The following is a 19,233-nucleotide window of genomic DNA, read 5'->3' as shown; positions in this document are numbered from 1 at the left end:
ATTGTGCTGATGTGCCATTATAACTAATACATTTTAGAAAATAGTATAAATGCTACAATTGCACATCCTAGACAAGACCCTGTCAAAGGAATTAGTTAAGTGTAGCTTGAAATGAAAGTATAAAAACAGTATGCAGAAAAATAACACATTCATAACATATATTGTATTGATCATTCTGTTTGGGCAGTTAAACCCAATTTTGATGACTTTTCAATTTTCAGCCAATCATTGAGGAAAACACAAGTACACATGAAAGAGGTTTTATCATAAACTGATGATGTGTCAGCTTTCACTTCTGACAGGATTTCCAAATATAACATGTTTGCATCAACCAGAAAAAAACCCCCAACACTCACACACACACACACACACAGATTTTATTTAATTCACATCAGACTTTCATAGTGTTTAAACACAAGCATACATCAGTGATATGTCTACAGTGGTTTCAAGCACTTTAGGAATACAACAGTCACTTTGTTCAAACTACTACATTTTCAGAGAAACAGTTTTACACAGAACCCCACAATTTTGTTTTTAGGAAGAGGCTATTGTGTTGAGATACTTTAGAATCATGGATTTTTTTAATTTTAAATAAAAAATAATAGATGCATCTTTGAGTTACCCATAACATCACAAAGTGGTATCTTTAAACTTATGTGGCATCAAATGAATTAATGTTAAATGTTGTAAAAAGTGCATTATAGTTGTTGACATACTTGACTCTTGTGTCCACTGCAGATATTTTACATTCAATATTAGGAAACATCTTGAGCACAGGATTTCAACCTAGAATGAAACTTTTGAATATTTAATTTTTGGCTTGGAAAGATTTCAGTCCAACCATGTATATGGCACAGTGTCCATTCTCTTATACCAAATATAGTTTGTGTTACTAATAATAGTTACAAAGTGTGTTGTCATAAAATTTTTAACAAAAGACATATACAATATCCTTTCAGTTCAATTTCGTATTGCATGGGAGGCAACTCAAATTCATGCACATGATTAGATCAGCTGTTACTACTGTACTAGAAACAGTAGTAGAACATACTTTTAAAAGGAAATCACCACAGTAATTCCTCAAATAATGCTACAGACATTAATATAATTTCTTGAGTGACATATAATAAAAAAAAAGATTTATTTATCCCTTTAGATGATCTTTGTTACAGTTACAGATTAGTGTAACTGTTTCCTATCAATCAGTTGGAACTCACCCTTCAAGTAGATGAGAGTATTAATTTGCGTCATGCAATTTATGAAATGCCTTTGAATTTAGTCACACTGTATTTATCGCATTATCGAAGGGGGATGACCATCAAAAGTCACAGAAGCTAGGAGGAGGTTTAGTATTGTTTAGTTTCCTAGGCTATTAGTAAATTTACTAACCATGGGCTGGAGAACTACTGCTAATTTCAAACACTATTGTGTTCAGTTTTTGTGCTCAGGATGTTTCATATCTATGGGGCAATGTATTTTACAGACTTCAGGTTTATGTTTTGTTCATTAACCATTAACGTTGAACCCTTTTGCCCACTTTTCTTGCTTAATGTAAATAGAATCACAATAAAAGTAGATATTGTATCTGAATTGACATGTCTTATGATAACAGGTCATCTGGCTTTGACAATTCCTCGGCACAGAAAGGAATTATTCCGAGGTAACCTGTACTCGTTCACTCAGCTACATATCCAGCTAGTCAGTTATTACTCGGCTTTGTAGTTCATTTCAATATTTACATTTACCTTGTAGTTAGTATATATAGGTCATTTTTATTTTTGTAAAGCCAGTTTACTCTGCACGTATAGCATGTTAGAAAATAGAAACTCTGTCCACTAATATAGTGCAAATGTGAAAATATTTCATTGTTTTCAATATCGTGGCTCATTTTGCATAATGTTTTTGAGATTAATAACTTGAAGTACAAGTCAAAATTAACTAATTGTTTTAGTTTGTTGTCTTGCAGGTTCATCAAGCAGCATTAAAACATTTTTTTGTCACAAATATTTTTCAGTTCAAATTTAAAAAAACATAAAAAGATAACTTTAATGCCAATATTATTATGTTTTAACTGCAATAATATTCTCTGCCAATAATTGTGACATTTATTCTGTGTCAGGTTTTGTGAAGTTTCTTGTTAAACATATTTCATCACACACAAAAAATCTTCTTTATCAGGGTCCATTCAAGAACTGAAAATTTAGGTGAAAATCCCCCCCTCCCCCCTTTTGGTAAAGGTGAATTTTTTAAATACAGGAAGTATTTAATGGAGAAATCTTAGAACGGCTTGCAGATAAGATGTATTCAGGTGATTTTTTCAAAAATTTCTAAATTAGCATAAATCAGTTAATTACACATCCTAGAATAGACCCTGCTTTATTATTTCTTTACACTAAGCAAAGTATCATGTGGTATAATGTAACAATAATATGAAGGAAGACAAAATTGAAGTTTCTATACTTGTAATTTAATTGAGCTGTATCATGTGGCATCTAGTTTCACTACTGTATTATTCATATAGACCAATGGCAAAGTTCCAACTCTGATGCTGCACAATGATTCTGCAGATCAGGGTGAACAATGTTCTCTCTGACTCTACAGTAGAAGGAACAGGTCTTTTTATATTAGGATTTCAGGACATTGAATCCCATAAAGTGTTCATTGCTAATAATATTGCTATGTTTATGTCAGTTTTTAAAAAAAAAGTGGGGAGTCCCAAGTACATTTATACAAGTCTAAGAGTCGTAGTCCATTCTTGTGGAGCCAGTGACTCGGAACTGTTAGTTGATTATGTGGCACTAAATTTAGAGCTATATTGTTTACAATCAGACATGTCATGTACATGCATAGATACATTATAGGGATAGCTTGTGAAAATGTCTTGTATAAAAAGTTATGCTTTGTAAGTCATGACAAAGGTAGAACTAGACTTTGCAATCTAATCACTTTCCAGAGCTTTTTCAATTTTCCTGCAATTTACCTAAATGGTATGATTCATCATTCTTTTATTTCTTCTTCAAATACGTTACCCAAACATAATACGTTATTAGTACAACTACTACACAAATCCAGCCCAGCCAAGATAAGTTTTAGCCATACAGAAATCTAAAAATTGTTTACTCACATATTTGGGAGTCAGACAAGAGTGGGGGCCCCGAGTGGCCGAGTGGTCTAAAGCGCTGTCCGTTACGGATCACTGCCATCTCACCTCTGTCTGCGCCGGTTCGAGTCTCGGATTCAGCCAATGTGGGTATGTGAGAAAGCTTGCCAGTAGCTTCTCGTGGGTCGGTGGTTCTTTTCGGGTCTTCCCGGGTTCTTCCTCCACCAATAATACTGGCCGCCATGTATAGCCTATCGTGTGCTGAAAAATGGCGTTAAACCCCACAACAACAACAACAGACAAGAGTGACCTCCCCTTATATGGTTTCACGCCAAGTACAGTTGAGTTACTAATTCTGTTCAAGCTAGGAAGCAAATTCTTTTAGAGACCTCAAAGAAAGACTGCTTTGACCTTCTGGTAATCCTTGATGTGTAACAACTGAAATCTTTTGCCCAGTGGCTAAAGGGGAATTTAAACTGCTATTGATTGCATCCTTGGTTTACCTCTCACATAAAACCTGCTTCTTAGTCACTCTAGATAAAAAAAATAGTTGGCAGAATCAGTGTGATACATAAATTGTTGGTTGATTTGAACTATCCTCCCATCCTCACTTTGGTTGCATCATATTGGTAGAACATGCATTCAGCTCCAGTAGTAACTGGAGTATGGGCAGGCGATGGTGTCAGTCCAAGGGGAAATCACTCTTGTATGACTCCCACCTATGTGGCAGATGACCTTTTATAGCTAAAATTTAACTTCTGAGAGATAAATTTGTGAGGTAGTTGTTGTACTGATAATGTATTATTGTTGGGTAAGTATTATTAAAGAAAACATTTTACTCCCAAACAAATTTCTGTTTCTGGGATCCAATATTTCAGGCAAGAAATGCTTCTGCATGATGTGACACAGTGTATTATACATTGATATGAATGTTTGTGATAAGTTTGATTTTTAAAATCTTAATGTGCCTCATACATGTATTTTCCAGTACAATGGAATATTTGTTTTGTTTTCTATGTTTGGTTATCAATCCACTACCTTTCTTTAAATATGGTACTTTTGCTTAATAGCCTTGACATACCATGGTGATCTTTTTCAACTCTTTCGGGTAGTTGATAGGGTTGAAAGACTTAAGACCTGGAGTTGCACTGGCTCTATGGTTAGCATGCTAGACTCCTGACCAAAAGGAGGGAGTTATGAATCCTACTATTGGATCAGTCTGGGTTGACCTGTGTCCTTGGGCAAGGTGCTTAAACCTGATAGGCTTAGCACTAAATAACCTTGTATTACCATACCGTAAATAACCAAAAAACTTCAGCTCCATTGTAATGAAATGTCAGATCTTTCCTCAGAGAATTGTTCTATAGTTTGGCCTATTGTGCATGAGAAACCTGGCTATACATAACAGAGTTGTCACATGATAGTAACTGCTGTTATTTATATCTTGATATAATAGCAGCCTTTAAGTTTAAAATTCATGTCTATATTCTTGTAATTACAACTAACACTACTGCTGCATATTCAATGTCTTCTAATACGTCTACTTTTTACATTGTTGTCATAGATTTGTAACTTGCGGTTTTTTATTATCAAGTGCATGCTTCAACATCTGAACAATTTCTGTATTCTTAAGTAAAAAGTATTTAGAGGAACAAATAGTTGCTTTTCATATTGACTTAGAACACAGAGAATGTATTGGTTGTTCATTTTATTTTATAGACAGTAAATTAAGAACTTTTTTGCATGTTATATTCAGTATTTTTAGTATAATGCTTTTGCATTCACAAAAGCCCCTCACCAAAACAAAGCTTTGTTATTACTTATAGCTTTATATTATATATTTATTTGGGACGTCCAAAAGATGCAATAACTTACATAATACATTTATTATAACAATTAACTGCTATTAATATAGTACAAATGTAGATTATCCACTTATCCAAACTGTTAACTCAATGGAATTGCCTATTGCTTCTTATTCATTGATCCCTCACTATGTTGTACTTCAAGGGAGTCATGAATGTGTATTGCTATATGTTAGGTTAATCTTATACTTTGGTACATCATACAGTGGTCTCTCACTATAATGTGCTTTAAGGGAACTATAAATGTGTACTGTGTTATATGTGAGGTTGTGCATATTATAGATTGGTCCTCACTATAAAGATGTTCAAGGGAACCATGAATGTGCAATGTTAGGTTAGGTTGCCATGTACTAAGGTACATTATACAGTGGCCCCCCACTATTACACTGTTAGAGGGAGCCATGACAGTGGATGATGTTATAATTGAGGTTGTGTTATACTGAGGTACTTCATATAGTGATCTCTAACTTTTAATGGCATTCAAGTGAGTTGTGTTTACTGCATGCTATGTGAGGTTGTATTATACTGAGGTACCTTGTATAATGATCCCTTAGTATAATGCCATTAAAGGTACTGTTATTGGTGAGGTATAGTGGGATACTTCATATGAAAAATATAATTTTGCCAATATAGTTCAACCCAAGACCATCCACATTTTACCAAATATACTGCAAACTGCACAGACCTAGATCTGCCAGTGCATAATACGCCAGAAGATCTGGGTCTGTGCAGTTTGTTAGGAGTAATCAGTAGAATAAATAACATAGACCCTGATCTGCAGGCATAGTATGCTATAGCATATCTGGATCTTTGTTGTTTGCAGTTTGACTAAACTTATAAGCGAGTACATATGGTATATAAGGATCTTGTATTGAGGTGTTTTATAGCGAGGGAGCATTGTTCCTTTGTATGGTTAAATCTGACTTGAAAAACTGCTAGTTTGGTAGAGTACATGTATTTGATGACCTTACCCCACAATCTCAAAACTTTCCATGCACAAAATTGAACTTCTGCTAAAGTTGATCTACTATAACTTCGTTCTGGATGATGTCACAAAATATTTGACATGATTTGTATTGTTCATATCTGTATATATAAATGTATGTGCCAGATTTGAATAATATTTAAAGACTGTATGTATGCATCTTTTTTCAGTTGGTGCAAAAAATGAGTCTACAACTCAAAACTCAGAAATTGAAATTGAGACTGTTTTTTTTAATAGTCATATTGATACTTGGATTGTATTTAAATTACAGAGAATTAGAAAATATCAAAATCATTGTGATTCTAACTTTTACATTATGAAGCAAAACTGTAGAAGGTCAATTTTTTTTATACTATTGAGCATATTTCAGCTTTTGTGTTAAGAGAATTTTGAGATTGTTTTACCAGGTCTTAAAAGAAAGGTGATATTCCAATCCATTGGTCATTCATGTCTGGTTTTAGTATTCAGTTTTGTGTCCATGGGGTTTTAAAACTCTAATTTTGAGTTTCACTCTCAACCAACGAAAATTGGCATTACAAAAGTAAAGATCCTTGTGATTGGCTGCCACAAAATCTTAAGCTCAAATTCGAGTTCAAAAGTTTAAACTTCATGAATGAATAAACTTTGTTATGTAATGCAGGGAGCTCAGGATAGGAGTTTAATGAATTGGGTCTATTACTGCCAGGTTTGGAACTAATTATGTTTTTTTTAAATATTCTATTGGATATTTCATGAATACTGCAAAACACCTACGTCTGATACAAGACAGAGTCATCTAGATGTAAGCCATGGCAAAATAGTTTAGTGACCAAGAATAGTTCAGGCTGCATTCAGTTATATTACACTATTTTAGTGAGTGTTCTCACATTAATTAAGTACCATGATTTCAGATGTGTATGAAACATGTGGAACTTAACCCAATAGCACAGTTTATATTGATCAAATATACCATAATTAAATGTGGACTGATTATAGCAGGGGCAGTATGCTGACATTCATTGAATGAAATGCTTAAGATTAATTTTTTGTGTGTAATTTGAATGCACTTCAAAATTTCTTTATGTGTGTTTCATCAATTAGTTTATTTAAAATATGCAAAATATAATGCCTAGCTAGAGCACTGTAAAGTAATGACCTACATAAATGATTTCTTATAAAGGTTTTGTATTATCAATTATCAGAACAAAATCTCTTTCTCCCAGGTAATCTGGATTACGTTTTAACTGTATTACAGATATTGAGATATCAGGAAACACTTGTTGTGGTCTCTCCAAACGACCAAAAATATGAATTATACACATTTTGTAACAGACTTATTATCATAACAAATATTACTTGTGGAATTTTGTGGTAAATAAATAGTTTTCAGTGTCAGTCAGGTTTGCTTTCCTCTGGCAAAAGATGTCTGTCTTTTGGAGTAGCTATACTTAGCATTGCTATTGTCGGAAGTTGTTGATTTCATATTCATTATTATTGACTGACTAAAGATGGCAAACAGTGATTTAAAGGGAGGTTATTCATGAGATTTTCGACATGTCAAAACCATTGCCAGGAAACCCTACTATAACAGATTAGGTGGCGCTATACAGTTTCGCATTTTGCATAGGGTTAGGATTTTAAAGAAAAAGAATTTCCCTGGCTTTCCTCACTGGTTATACTGGCTATTTAAAAAAGACCATGTATAACTTAGGTATAATGCAAAGAACCTTTAATTCCCTTTATTTTGGTGTATGATTGATGGGTGTAATATGGGTTATAGAGTATACAGCTTGGCCTTACTTCAGATGTGCACCTTACAAAAAAGTGCTAGCTCTACTTGGTCATTTTCACTTCCTGAACTTCAGAGGTAAATTGTATAAAAAAGAGCTGATAACTTTTTTTACATTTTACATATTTGGTAATTCATTCATTGCACTTTCATAAGCTGGTATTGTCTAGTTTGGTAAAATTCATTTTCCCTATTTTAATAGCTGCTAGGTATAGTGTACTTTAGACTAATTCAGGCTGATTTTTTAACACAAGGGAGCAGTCATTTTAGTTAGCAGTGTGCTTAAATCATGTAAAATTTCCAAAAGTACAATATCCAAAAGAAATATCATCCACATTACATTAATGTAGCATAGAGGTATGCCAACATTCTCTCCATTGTGCATGTTTTAAATGTGAACTACTTCACCTTACATACGTCACTCTCTCAAAAGTACATATTATCTGGTGAATGCCACCATAAAGAAGATATAGGTATTATTTTTGTATGATTTAATTATGTTTATATGGCTGAAACATTTAAGTCGCAAGCTTCAAAACAATCCTTTTGAATAATTCTCCTGCCTTTCCCCCCACAGAACAGTATTTATGAGTGTCAGAGTCTCTAACAAGTCCAGCCTCCCCCCCAACCAAAAAGGTCAAATTGTTTTAACATAGAAGAATTCATTTAAAACAGGAAACTTGAATCTGAAAAAGTATTTTTTCATTTATATTTGTAGGAATTTATGAATAAAATTTTGATAGGTCAATCAGCGTTTTTTAAAAGAAATTCAGCATATGACTGAACTTAACTGGCATCCTTTTAATGCCCTTGGGTGAGATCCATAAATTTGTACTGTACTTTTCACTCTGCCATGAAAAAGAAAACACTCTAAAATCTTATTGTACCATATGTGTCCAGGTTAAGAATCCTGGAGTGCAAGGCTGTACCTACAAAGAATTGAGAAAGACATTAATGGCAGTATTGCTGAACTGCAAAATTTTGCTATGTCAGCATAGTACAGTTGTCCCATAATGCTTTGGCACAAAAACCCCTTTTTCAAATTTGAAAACTTCACCAATTATACATGGTACATGTAATATTATTGTCCCTACTTTTTAAAAAATGTGAGTTTATCGAGAATGTCCTCCCATCAATTCATCCATCCCAGCCACTTTAGTTTCCATGCAGTAAGTTCCTAAATAATTCTTAGATTTCAAGCAAATTTGGATTGCAGATATATATATATATATATATATATATATATATATATATATATATATATATATATATATATATATAAATAAGACCTTGGATGGGTTTAATTGTTATTGTTCAACATTATCATTTAGCAGTTATAGCCCCTGATTGAGTCACCTACTTTTGCTTCCACATAATAATTCCCTTAATTATTATTAGACTTGAACCAAATTTTGGCATGTTGCTTGATATTGCCATATTTCTGCATTATCATTTAATGGAGTCACAGCCCCAGATTTTTCAATCAGCTTACTTTTGTGTCCACACAAAAACTCCCATAATGATTATAGGATTTCATCCAAATTTGGTATGTAGCTTGAAAATATATAGACCTTAGGTGAGTTTGATTGTCTGCCTTCTGTGTCATCATTTGGCCGCCTTCTGTGTCTGATTGTCAGCCTTCTGTCTCGTCATTTGGCTGGATTGTCAGACCCTGGGACCCATTTTTGTTTCAGCACAAGAACTTAATTATTGTTGGGATTACAGCTAAATTTGATATGCAGCTTGATAATGATGACACCATGGTAGAGTGCCATTGTTAGCATTCTGTGTAGTTTAGCTGAGTTAGGTGTATAAACCATAATTGTCAAACTCACCCACTTTAGTTTCTACACAGTAAATCCTTTTATTATTAGATTTGAACAAAATTTGTTATGCAGCTTGATTTTAAATAGATCTTGGTTGAGTTTGTAAATATTCTGCATTGTTTAACAGAGTTTTAGTCCTTGATTCTTTGACCCACCCACCTATTTTCATTTCTGCAGAATAATACCCAGAATATGTTTGGATTTAAACCAAATTTTATTGGCAGCTTAATGAAGATGAGGTTAACAATCTGGATTGGACATCAATACTATGAATTTGCTTATTATTATATTATTATTATTGTTATTATTATTAAAATTTTATTATTAAAGTTAACCTGTCAGTGGGCAAAGTAATTTCTGACTTTTCTTGCCCATTCAGATGTTTACTTTCTCTGCCTAAAAAATGTAAGAAAATGATAAATAACTTCTTCTAAAATTGAAACACAAGAGTGCAATCAATGGCCTGTCATTCAGCATCATTCCATCTGCACAAGTTTGTAATCACTACACCTAGTCTACTGTGAGGATTGCCATGAAACGTTACATGTACTCATTCATCCCAAGCTTGAACAGATTGTCATATCTACATGCAGTTTTCACTGAAAGACTCTTATGAGATATAGCTGAACCTCAATAAAATGATGCTGATCTATTTCCCAAAATGGCTACATTTGTTGCTCTCTTCAAATCTTGTCATTACTTCTTATGACTTGTTGGTTCTATGGACATGGGATTTTCACTCAAAGACTTAATATGATATCTAGTTTATCCTAAATGAAATTGTTTTTCAATTTACCCCATCATGGCTGCAGTGGTGGCCATCTTGAAAATCTTTTTTATAGTGACTACTTTAAAATCACAACAGTAATTATAATGATACATGCATTTAATCCAACTTGGCATTTTGGAAATATCTTGGCAGTATCTGAGATATGTTCTGTGATCTTGTATCCATGTATTCCTTTTCAGGCTATCTGTCCTGACTAGGATTTATGTATTGCAGTTATCAAGAACCATGGCAACTCTAACATAGAAGAAAATTTAGTTTTTATGCAGGCTTGTATGTTAGAGTATCTCCAAATATCTGAGATCATTGCAGTACTCAGCAGTTAAAAATAATTTAAAAGAAGGGCAGGAATGGGCATGTCATAGATTTCTGCAAATACCTTTTTGGACAGCAGAGTATCAGTTCCTTTGAGGGACTCTTTATGCAAAGAAAACCCTTTTCACTTGTAGTCATGGTATGTTTCATACTAGTCCTTATTTACATTGCCAGTGATGAGTAATTACATACAGGGTATTGTTAGATTGAGTCTTTCATGACAAGTAATCCACATCTGATATTTGCCTGTAGCAGTGAAAATGAGGTTTTTCACTCTGAATCAGCATATGGGAATCCAGAAAACCTGCAGTGACATTATTAATTCTTTATATTACAGGGCATTTGACCACATCTTTGAAACTGTTAGTGTTACAGAGGGCAAAAAGTTTTTGATCCATGCAGCCTATTGTGAGATTTACAATGAAGAGATTCGTGATTTACTCGGCAAGGATATCAAAGCAAAGATGGAGCTTAAAGAACACCCAGAAAAAGGCGTCTATGTCAATGGTTTGTTTTTCTAGAGTCAATATAAATTCAGCATTTCATCAAACTATTGTCTTAGTTTACTTTATTATTATATGTGAGAAGTAACATACTCCATTTCTACAATGTCTATAGTAGAAAACACTAATTTCTGTATTTAAAAAAAATCAACTTGTCCTCTTATTTAAATAAGTATTTGGTTGATAAGGATAAGCACAAAAGTTTTAAATGACCAGACTGGAAGGATTTGCTGATGTGACCTCATTGAAATTGACTTTATTACTTGTGTTTCACTGCTATATAATGAACAGATTGTGACAATATACAGTTATTGACTTTTGATGAGGTAGGTAGAAGGATTTATAAACCTCATTAAAGTGATACCATATGTTCTTGTTTTTAAGTTGATGCCTTCACACGCACGCACACACACACACACACACACACACACACACACACACACACTTTTAAGGCTACAAAAAGCAAATTTCTGGTCTATTTTTCGAGTCAGATCCATCTAAAGGGAGACATGTCTTCAGTGAGTCAGAGTTGCACTTTGAAAAAAAAAATAAACAGGCCAAACTGTATAGATATATTAAAAGGAAAAATAATGACAAAACCAGTGTATAATGCGTTTATATTATTGAGTGGAATATGTTGCAAATAAATTTATAACTTATAATTTGTTCTAATTGATCCATTCAAATCCATAATTATTGACATTTTAAATCAATTTATATGATAAATCAGTGAATTCAGTTATAGGTTACATATCAGTGTAAAATTAGTTCAGAATGATCGGATTCATGTATCCCATAATATGTTAATTCCACATGTCTTACAGATAAATGAAGAAAGTCAAGTTCACATTATTGTGATTCCTTTAAATATCGGTATCTAATGTCATCTGGTACAAAGTCCAAGAATTTATTGGAATCACACATAACAGTAAAATAAAAAATACCATATTCATTGTTATACATATACTCTGTGCTTGAAAGGTGTTATTTGCATGAATTTTAACCAAGTTTAGGTTCATCTTCATATGCGCAAACCTACTACATCATAAACAGTGTCTTCATCATGTGTATGTACATACAGAAATACTTAGTTCCTTTCATCATTGAGAGAGCTCTCCACCATGGAGGTACATTGTTTCGCCCAGTATGGTTGCATGAATAAAGTCTGTGTAAAATTCATTTTTGAGAATGACTTAAGGTCTATGGTAATGAAAATTCAAATATTGTAATATAATGCTTTAACAAAGATGTTCCACTGATTTACCCCACAAACAGACATGGCAAAGTGAGAAGTCATATAATAAATTATTTTTCTCCTTCTTAATATTATTATTATTATTATTATTGTAGGCTTGTCTATGCACCCAGTACACAATGTTCATGAATGTGAACGTATTATGACCAAGGGCTGGAATAACCGTTCAACAGGTGCCACTCTCATGAACACTGACTCTTCTCGAAGTCATTCAATCTTCACGATCAACCTGGAGATGGCAACAGTAGATGATGAGGGTGAGGAACATATACGAGCAGGAAAACTAAACCTTGTTGATCTAGCAGGCAGCGAGAGACAAGCAAAGACAGGTATAAATTAGAAGTAGCATGATAATTTATAATTGTGAACTTTTGTTGAGTTAAGTTCATTGTTTTATTGAGCTGTTAAATGTGATATTGGCCAGTGTGAAGCAGAAGCCAGTATCAATATATCTTCTTCAAATACATTACCTGATCATAACCACTTTGGAGAACTTCAACTGCCTTACAAATCCATCTGTCCCAGCTTAAAATTTCTTGGATAAATTGCTAAAAGTTAACTGCACAATTTGGCTACTGTTAGGGTGATCTCCCCTTAATACTAGAATTGGTGCCAAATCCCCTGGACCCCAGAATTCTTCAGTTACTGCTTCCACTCATGCAGTGTAGCATGCTACCTACAGACAGAGAGGCCCTGCAACATACATACAAGCAGTTTTTAGAAGTTTTCTACCTTAAATAAGAGGAAGGGAAATATTTTCCATCCATAAATGTCCAACTTTTCTGTTCTTTCTTATGTTGATGACAAAGTTTTTAACTCTTTGGTGTTGTCATTTTCCATCTTCATGCACTTAGATGCCCATGGTACATACCTGCATGGTTCATGATGACATCCCTTCACATTGCAATAACCATGTTAATATTAATAAGTGCAGTCATTCTTTGAATACATGTTGGACTTGCATATTATTAGTAGAAGTCAATCAGCAGCAATACTGTGGGTAATAAATGGGAAGTGCAGAAGCATACCTTGAATAATAAAGTATCATAAGCTGGCATGCAGAGGTCAAAGCCATGTCATTTACTGGGGAGCAAGATAGCAACAACAGCTTCATTTGCCAGCTTGCATAATAGAATTATGGACCAGCTATGTAGATCACAATCCCACACCCCATCCCATCCTTAAGAACTGGACAACATCATGCCAGCCAAGATGGCCCTGTTCAGTTAAGACTGGACTCAGCCATATACCACTTATCACAAAGGGCCCACAATCAGTTATACAATATCAGCCACCAAAAGAATGAATTTTGTCAAGTTCAACTACTTGCATAGTGCTGCTAGGCACTTCCAGCATAGGATGCCCAGCTTAGTGCCATGATGCACGGTTTATAAGGATGATCCAACCTGTATAGTACTGCTTGGAACCATCTGTGTACGATGTCAAGTTTATACATGCACTTTCATGGATCAGTCTAACCTGCATAGTGCTGCTAGACACTTCAGGCATACAATGCCCAGATTAGTGCTTCATTAACCAAGACCTAAGTTATACAGTAGTGTAACCCACATGTTGCTGTTAGATACATTCTGTGGACAGTGTCCAGTTTATGAGGCACACATTATTCTAACCCACATAGTGCCACTAAGCACTTCCTGTATGCAATGAACAGTTTATACAGGCACTCGTAAAGGCGAGTCCAGCCTGCACAGTGCTGCAAGGCACTTTCTGTGTATGATGTCCAGTTTATACAGGCACTCATAAAGGTGAGTCCAGTCTGCATTGTGTCACAAGGCTTTTCCTGTTTATGATGTCCAGTTTATACAGCCACTTTCATGGATGAACATTAACTGCATAGTGCTGCTAGACACTTCAGGCATATGGTGCCCAGCTTAGTGCTTCATTTCCCAAGAACTTAGTTATACAGCAGTCTAACCCACATATTGCTGTTAGGTACTTCCTTTCCAGTTTATAAGGCACTTATGGATCAGTCTAACTCACATATTGCCACTAAACACTTACTGCATATGATGCACAGTTTATAAGGCAATTGTACGAATCTTTCTAACCTGCATAGTGCCATAAGACACTACCTGGGGACAATGTCCAGTTTATACAGGCACTCTCATGGATCAATCTAACCCACACAGTGCCACAAAACACTTTCGGCATATGATATATGATGCCTGAGAGAAGTCTCTTTACTGAGCCTGAAGCCATTGCTACCCAAAAGAAAGTCACTACTTAGTGACACCTTAGAAATAATAGGATATTACTTGTGACATGTTGCAAGTGTAGTGAGCTACAATCCTTGACATTCTTCTCCAGCTACTTCACAAGTAGTGCAAGAGACGTTGGTTTCACTACCTTTATCTAAAAACATTGAAATCCCATGTCATTATTAGATATTACTGTGATGCATAAAGACTGAGCCTTAATCCCTTGTCATTATTAGATATTACTGTGATCCATAAAGACTGAGTCTTAATCCCTTGTCATTATTAGATATTACTGTGATCCAATAAAGACTGAGCTTTAATCCCTTGTCATTATTAGATATTACTGTGATGCATAAAGACTGAGCCTTAATCCCTTGTCATTATTAGATATTACTGTGATCCATAAAGACTGAGTCTTAATCCCTTGTCGTTATTAGATATTACTGTGATGCATAAAGACTGAGTCTTAATCCCATGTTGTTATTAGATATTACTGTGATGCATAAAGACTGAGCTTTAATTCCTTGTTGTTATTAGATATTACTGTGATGCATAAAAACTAAGCCTTAATCCCTTGTCGTTATTAGATATTTCTGTGATGCATAAAGACTGTCTTAATCCCTTGTCGTTGTTAGATATTACTGTGATGCATAAAGACTGAGCCTTAAAGGTCTGGGCTGAAGATATTTTCCATCCTACTCCCATCAGAGTTCTGTCCTAATTCCTCTACAATACATGCCTGGTATATAGTTTTGACATCATGTCATCATTGGCTAAGGTAAAACCTACTTTCAATTGCTTCCACAATCTGATGGGGTTACTGTCATTTTGGGCTGCTTAGATCATGAATGGATGTTTTTTCCATCAAGTTGTATTCAGCAGTTCTACAAGCCCCACACACTGGATTTCCATTTGATGCATAACATCATGACTATAGGCTCATTACTTGATTTAACACCTATGGCAGTCTTTCAGTAGGCAGAACACAGCTTACCTTCTACAATCTAGAATCTCACCACACATGCCTGGGAGTCTGTTTATAGCATGGCCCACTTCATAAACATAGAGGCCCAACATACTATAGCCATGGCCGTAACAGTAGCTGTGAACTTACAACTGGCGGAATGAGATGCAGTGCTCTATACCTCCACCTCTTTTAAAGACCATCAAAAGGCCAAGCTATTCTTGCAACCTTAATAATCCAATCACCTTTTTAATGATCTTGTTAATGGAATCTGGCCAGCAAGCCACCAAGGATATCTTCTCTTCTTCCCTCACAGTCTCAGGTAAAGTCGAGGATTTTGCAAGACAAAAAACAAAAAATTGCAGGAACGTCCCTGTTGAACTTGTGGGTTCTGTTCAGCCAGTCAGAATTCAGAATAATTTCGTAAAAGTAATAAATCATTTATCAGATAATCAGTCAATGAAAACTACACAGATGATTATTGATATTTTTTAGATTAATTTTCATTACTTTAAACTTTAGTTGTTTGAAATTTGAAATAAAAGATGTTTAGTAGCAAACCTTATCCCCCTCTTTTCCAAGGGTTCAGACTAAAATAAGATTTTTAGTAGCCACTTTTTATGCAGTAACATATAACAAGGAACTAATATCTACGAACAGGAGACTTCTTATAATGTCTACTTGGTCTTAAATCAAAATGTGTTCAATATGGCAACCATGGCAGCCATCTTGAAAATCTTTTTGCTAGTCTTCCCTAATGGATGGTAATATAAACATGGGGTTTTCACTAAAAGACTTCCTGTTATGTCTAGTTGGTCATAGTTGAAAATAGTACCAATCTGACACCCAACATAGCCACCACAGTAGCCTTGTTATTGCTACTCCTTCTGAATGGATGGTCATATCAACATTGGGTTTGACTGAAAGACTTCTTATGAAGTCTAGTTGGTCCTAACCAAAACTGGTGCTGATCTGACTTCCAGTATGGCCACATTGGCAGCCATGTTGAAAATCATGTTATCACTACTCCTGAATGAATGGTTGTATCATTATGGGGTTTTCACAAAAATATTTCTTAAGATCTCTAACTGGTCATAAATAAAAATGATGTTGATCTTATAGCCATTATGGCTACCATGGCATCCATCTTAAAAATGTTGTTATTACAACTGTACTTGAACAGAAAGCCATATTGAAATATGGTTTCCACCAGTGGACTTTTATCATGATAGTTGGTCTTCAATGAAAATGGTGTGTATCTGACATTTGTTATGGATACCACAGCAGCCATCTTGAAAATCTTGTTATTCCTACTCCTCCTGAACAGAAAGTCACATCTTAAAATATTGTTATCTCTTCTTTTCTCCTAATGGGTAGCTATATCAACATGCAGTTTTCACAAGTAGACTTCTTATGATGTCTAGTGTGTCCTAAATGAAAATCTTGCTAGTCAAAAATCCAGTTATTAGCTACAATGACTGTATTAAAAAGTTTGTTGTCGTTGTTGTAGTTGTTGTTGTGGGGTTTAATGCCGTTTTTCAGCATACGATAGGCTATGCATGGCGGCCAGTAATAATTGGTGGAGGAAGAACCCGAGAAAACCCTTGAAGAACCACCGACTCTCGATAAGCTACTGGCAAGCTTTCTGACATACCCACAGTGGCCGAATCCAAGACTGGAACCCACGCAGACAGAGGTGAGATGGCAGTGATCCGTAATGGAGTGCGCTTTAGACCACTCAGCCACTCGGGGCCCTGTGTTGTCATTACTCCCTCTGAATAGATGATCATTATGACAAGTTTTCATCAAATCCGGAATGAAAATGGTGCCAGTCACAGCTGTCTTAAAAATGTTCTTGTCACTTCACCCTAGAATGGATGATCATTGTGATAAGGGGTGTTCACAAAAAGACATCTAATGATGTCTGATCAGCCCTAAATGAAAATGGTGCAGACTGACATCCAATATATATGCTACAGCAGTTAATTTGAAAATATTTTTGTCCCTGAAGAATATCAGAGATGGTTTGAACACTCAACAGTTAAAGGGAAGAAATGGTCTTTTCTTGCATTCATGGAAATTCATTTTGCCCAGTAGAGCATCAGTCCAATTGTGAGACGTTTTTAATAATTAATGCTTGTTTGAGTTATTTTTGCAATAATGATTTTTTATTTGTCTAACACTGGTCAGTTAAAGAAAATTTTGATTGCATCATTGTCACTATTTTATTAAAAAAAATTGTCTTCGCAAAATTCATAACTTTTAATTAGTTGAGTAGAGAATTAAAGAACAAAAATCATCACTTTAGCATAAAAAAAGAAAAGAAAAACAGTACTGTAACTTCTTTTTCAGCCTGGGTTTCATTAACACTTCTATTTTTCTAGATCCTGTTTTTGATCACTGCCATAACTGCTAACTGTATATTAAACTTTCTTTTTTTTTCTCGAATACTTTATATATAAATGTTATATTTTACTAACATTCAACATCCTGACCTACAGGATTAAACAAAAAAGGATCTGTTGAATTCAGTTTGTTTTGCCTTTTGTAAGTAATTCTGCCTTGGAGGCAAGTCAGATAAAGTTTTGGTCAGTGATGTAGTTGGAATAGTTGGCCACCCTGTCTTGACAGTTGCTATGAGGCAGATATGTCAAAGGCTCACAGTTAGGACAGTGCTGATGGCAGTATTTTTTATGAAAAATTGATGAATCTGGAATAAGTCAAGGCAAGACTTAAAATAAAAGCATGCTTTTGCTAATACTGACTTAAATTTTTATGGAAATTAATTATAAATAAGAGGTTAGACAAATGGTACCTTTGACTTGTATCTGAAGATTGCCTAATTTTCAGTATTTGCACAGATGTGTATAAAAATTATGAAATAATGTTTATTTTTCTGCTTTTTTCAAATTCATAAATGTGTGGTACAAGTCTTCTAATTGTGGTGTTTGGCCTATAGTTACCACATGACCATCCACCATTATGGTACTGATTCACCTCTGTGGTTTGCCTGAAAGACGATTATTTCCTGCGTGTTAATTCTGAATACCAGCGATTATCTCAAGAAGTCATGTCAACAGAAAAGCTTATGCATGTACATAAGTGATGTTTATAGTATAATGGATAAAAGTAATTACAAATGATTAGCATGATCAGAAAGTTAATAAAATATAATCCCTGGACAATGCCAATTAAGCCTTCTTCACCGTTATTCCCATTTTAGTTGACCAGATCGAAGCCAGCCCTTAAAATCAGACATCATCAGTTGTTTTAAAAAATAATCAGATCACTGAATGATCATAAGAGCTTCATTTGGAAGAAGAAAAAATGATGAAATGTTATATCTGCGAATGTGAAATGCCAAATAGTTTTGACACATGCTCCAGATGTTACAATCATTATTCAGTTATGGTTTTTCAGATAAGGTGCGCATTACACCTTAAACCTGCAAGTGATGCAGTTTTAACTGAACTGACGAGAACACTTTAAAGTATTTTAAAATGCCCCCCCCCCCCATTTGAATTACTGCCCTACTAACATCTTGGTGCAGTGAGTGAGAGAGAGGAGATAGTGACTTAGACACCTGATTGTAGAACTGAAGGTCAAAGGACAAAATGTCTAATTTTTACAGTTATGAAACAGG

The 19,233-nt window shown here is 34.6% G+C and overlaps 1 protein-coding gene across 3 annotated transcripts in view; it reads left to right on the top strand.

Moving 5' to 3' along the window:
* The window catches only part of LOC149785054 (osmotic avoidance abnormal protein 3-like), a 97,028-nt gene that overhangs the window by 16,048 nt on the left and 61,747 nt on the right, over nt 1-19,233 (top strand). For 2 of the 3 annotated variants that reach the window (XM_089978771.1, XM_089978770.1), the window contains exons 4-6: nt 1,616-1,663; nt 10,987-11,156; nt 12,503-12,736. In XM_089978771.1, coding sequence (XP_089834897.1) covers nt 1,616-1,663; nt 10,987-11,156; nt 12,503-12,736 — 452 coding nt within the window. The remainder of the gene's footprint in view (nt 1-1,615; nt 1,664-10,986; nt 11,157-12,502; nt 12,737-19,233) is intronic. The other variant, XM_089978772.1, reaches the window with a different exon arrangement.

This window comes from Sinohyriopsis cumingii, chromosome 13 (assembly GCF_028554795.1).
Source record: "Sinohyriopsis cumingii isolate HCF-2022 chromosome 13, ASM2855479v2, whole genome shotgun sequence".
NCBI classification, from domain to species: Eukaryota; Metazoa; Mollusca; class Bivalvia; order Unionida; family Unionidae; genus Sinohyriopsis; species Sinohyriopsis cumingii.
This window is presented reverse-complemented; position numbering and strand designations above follow the sequence as displayed.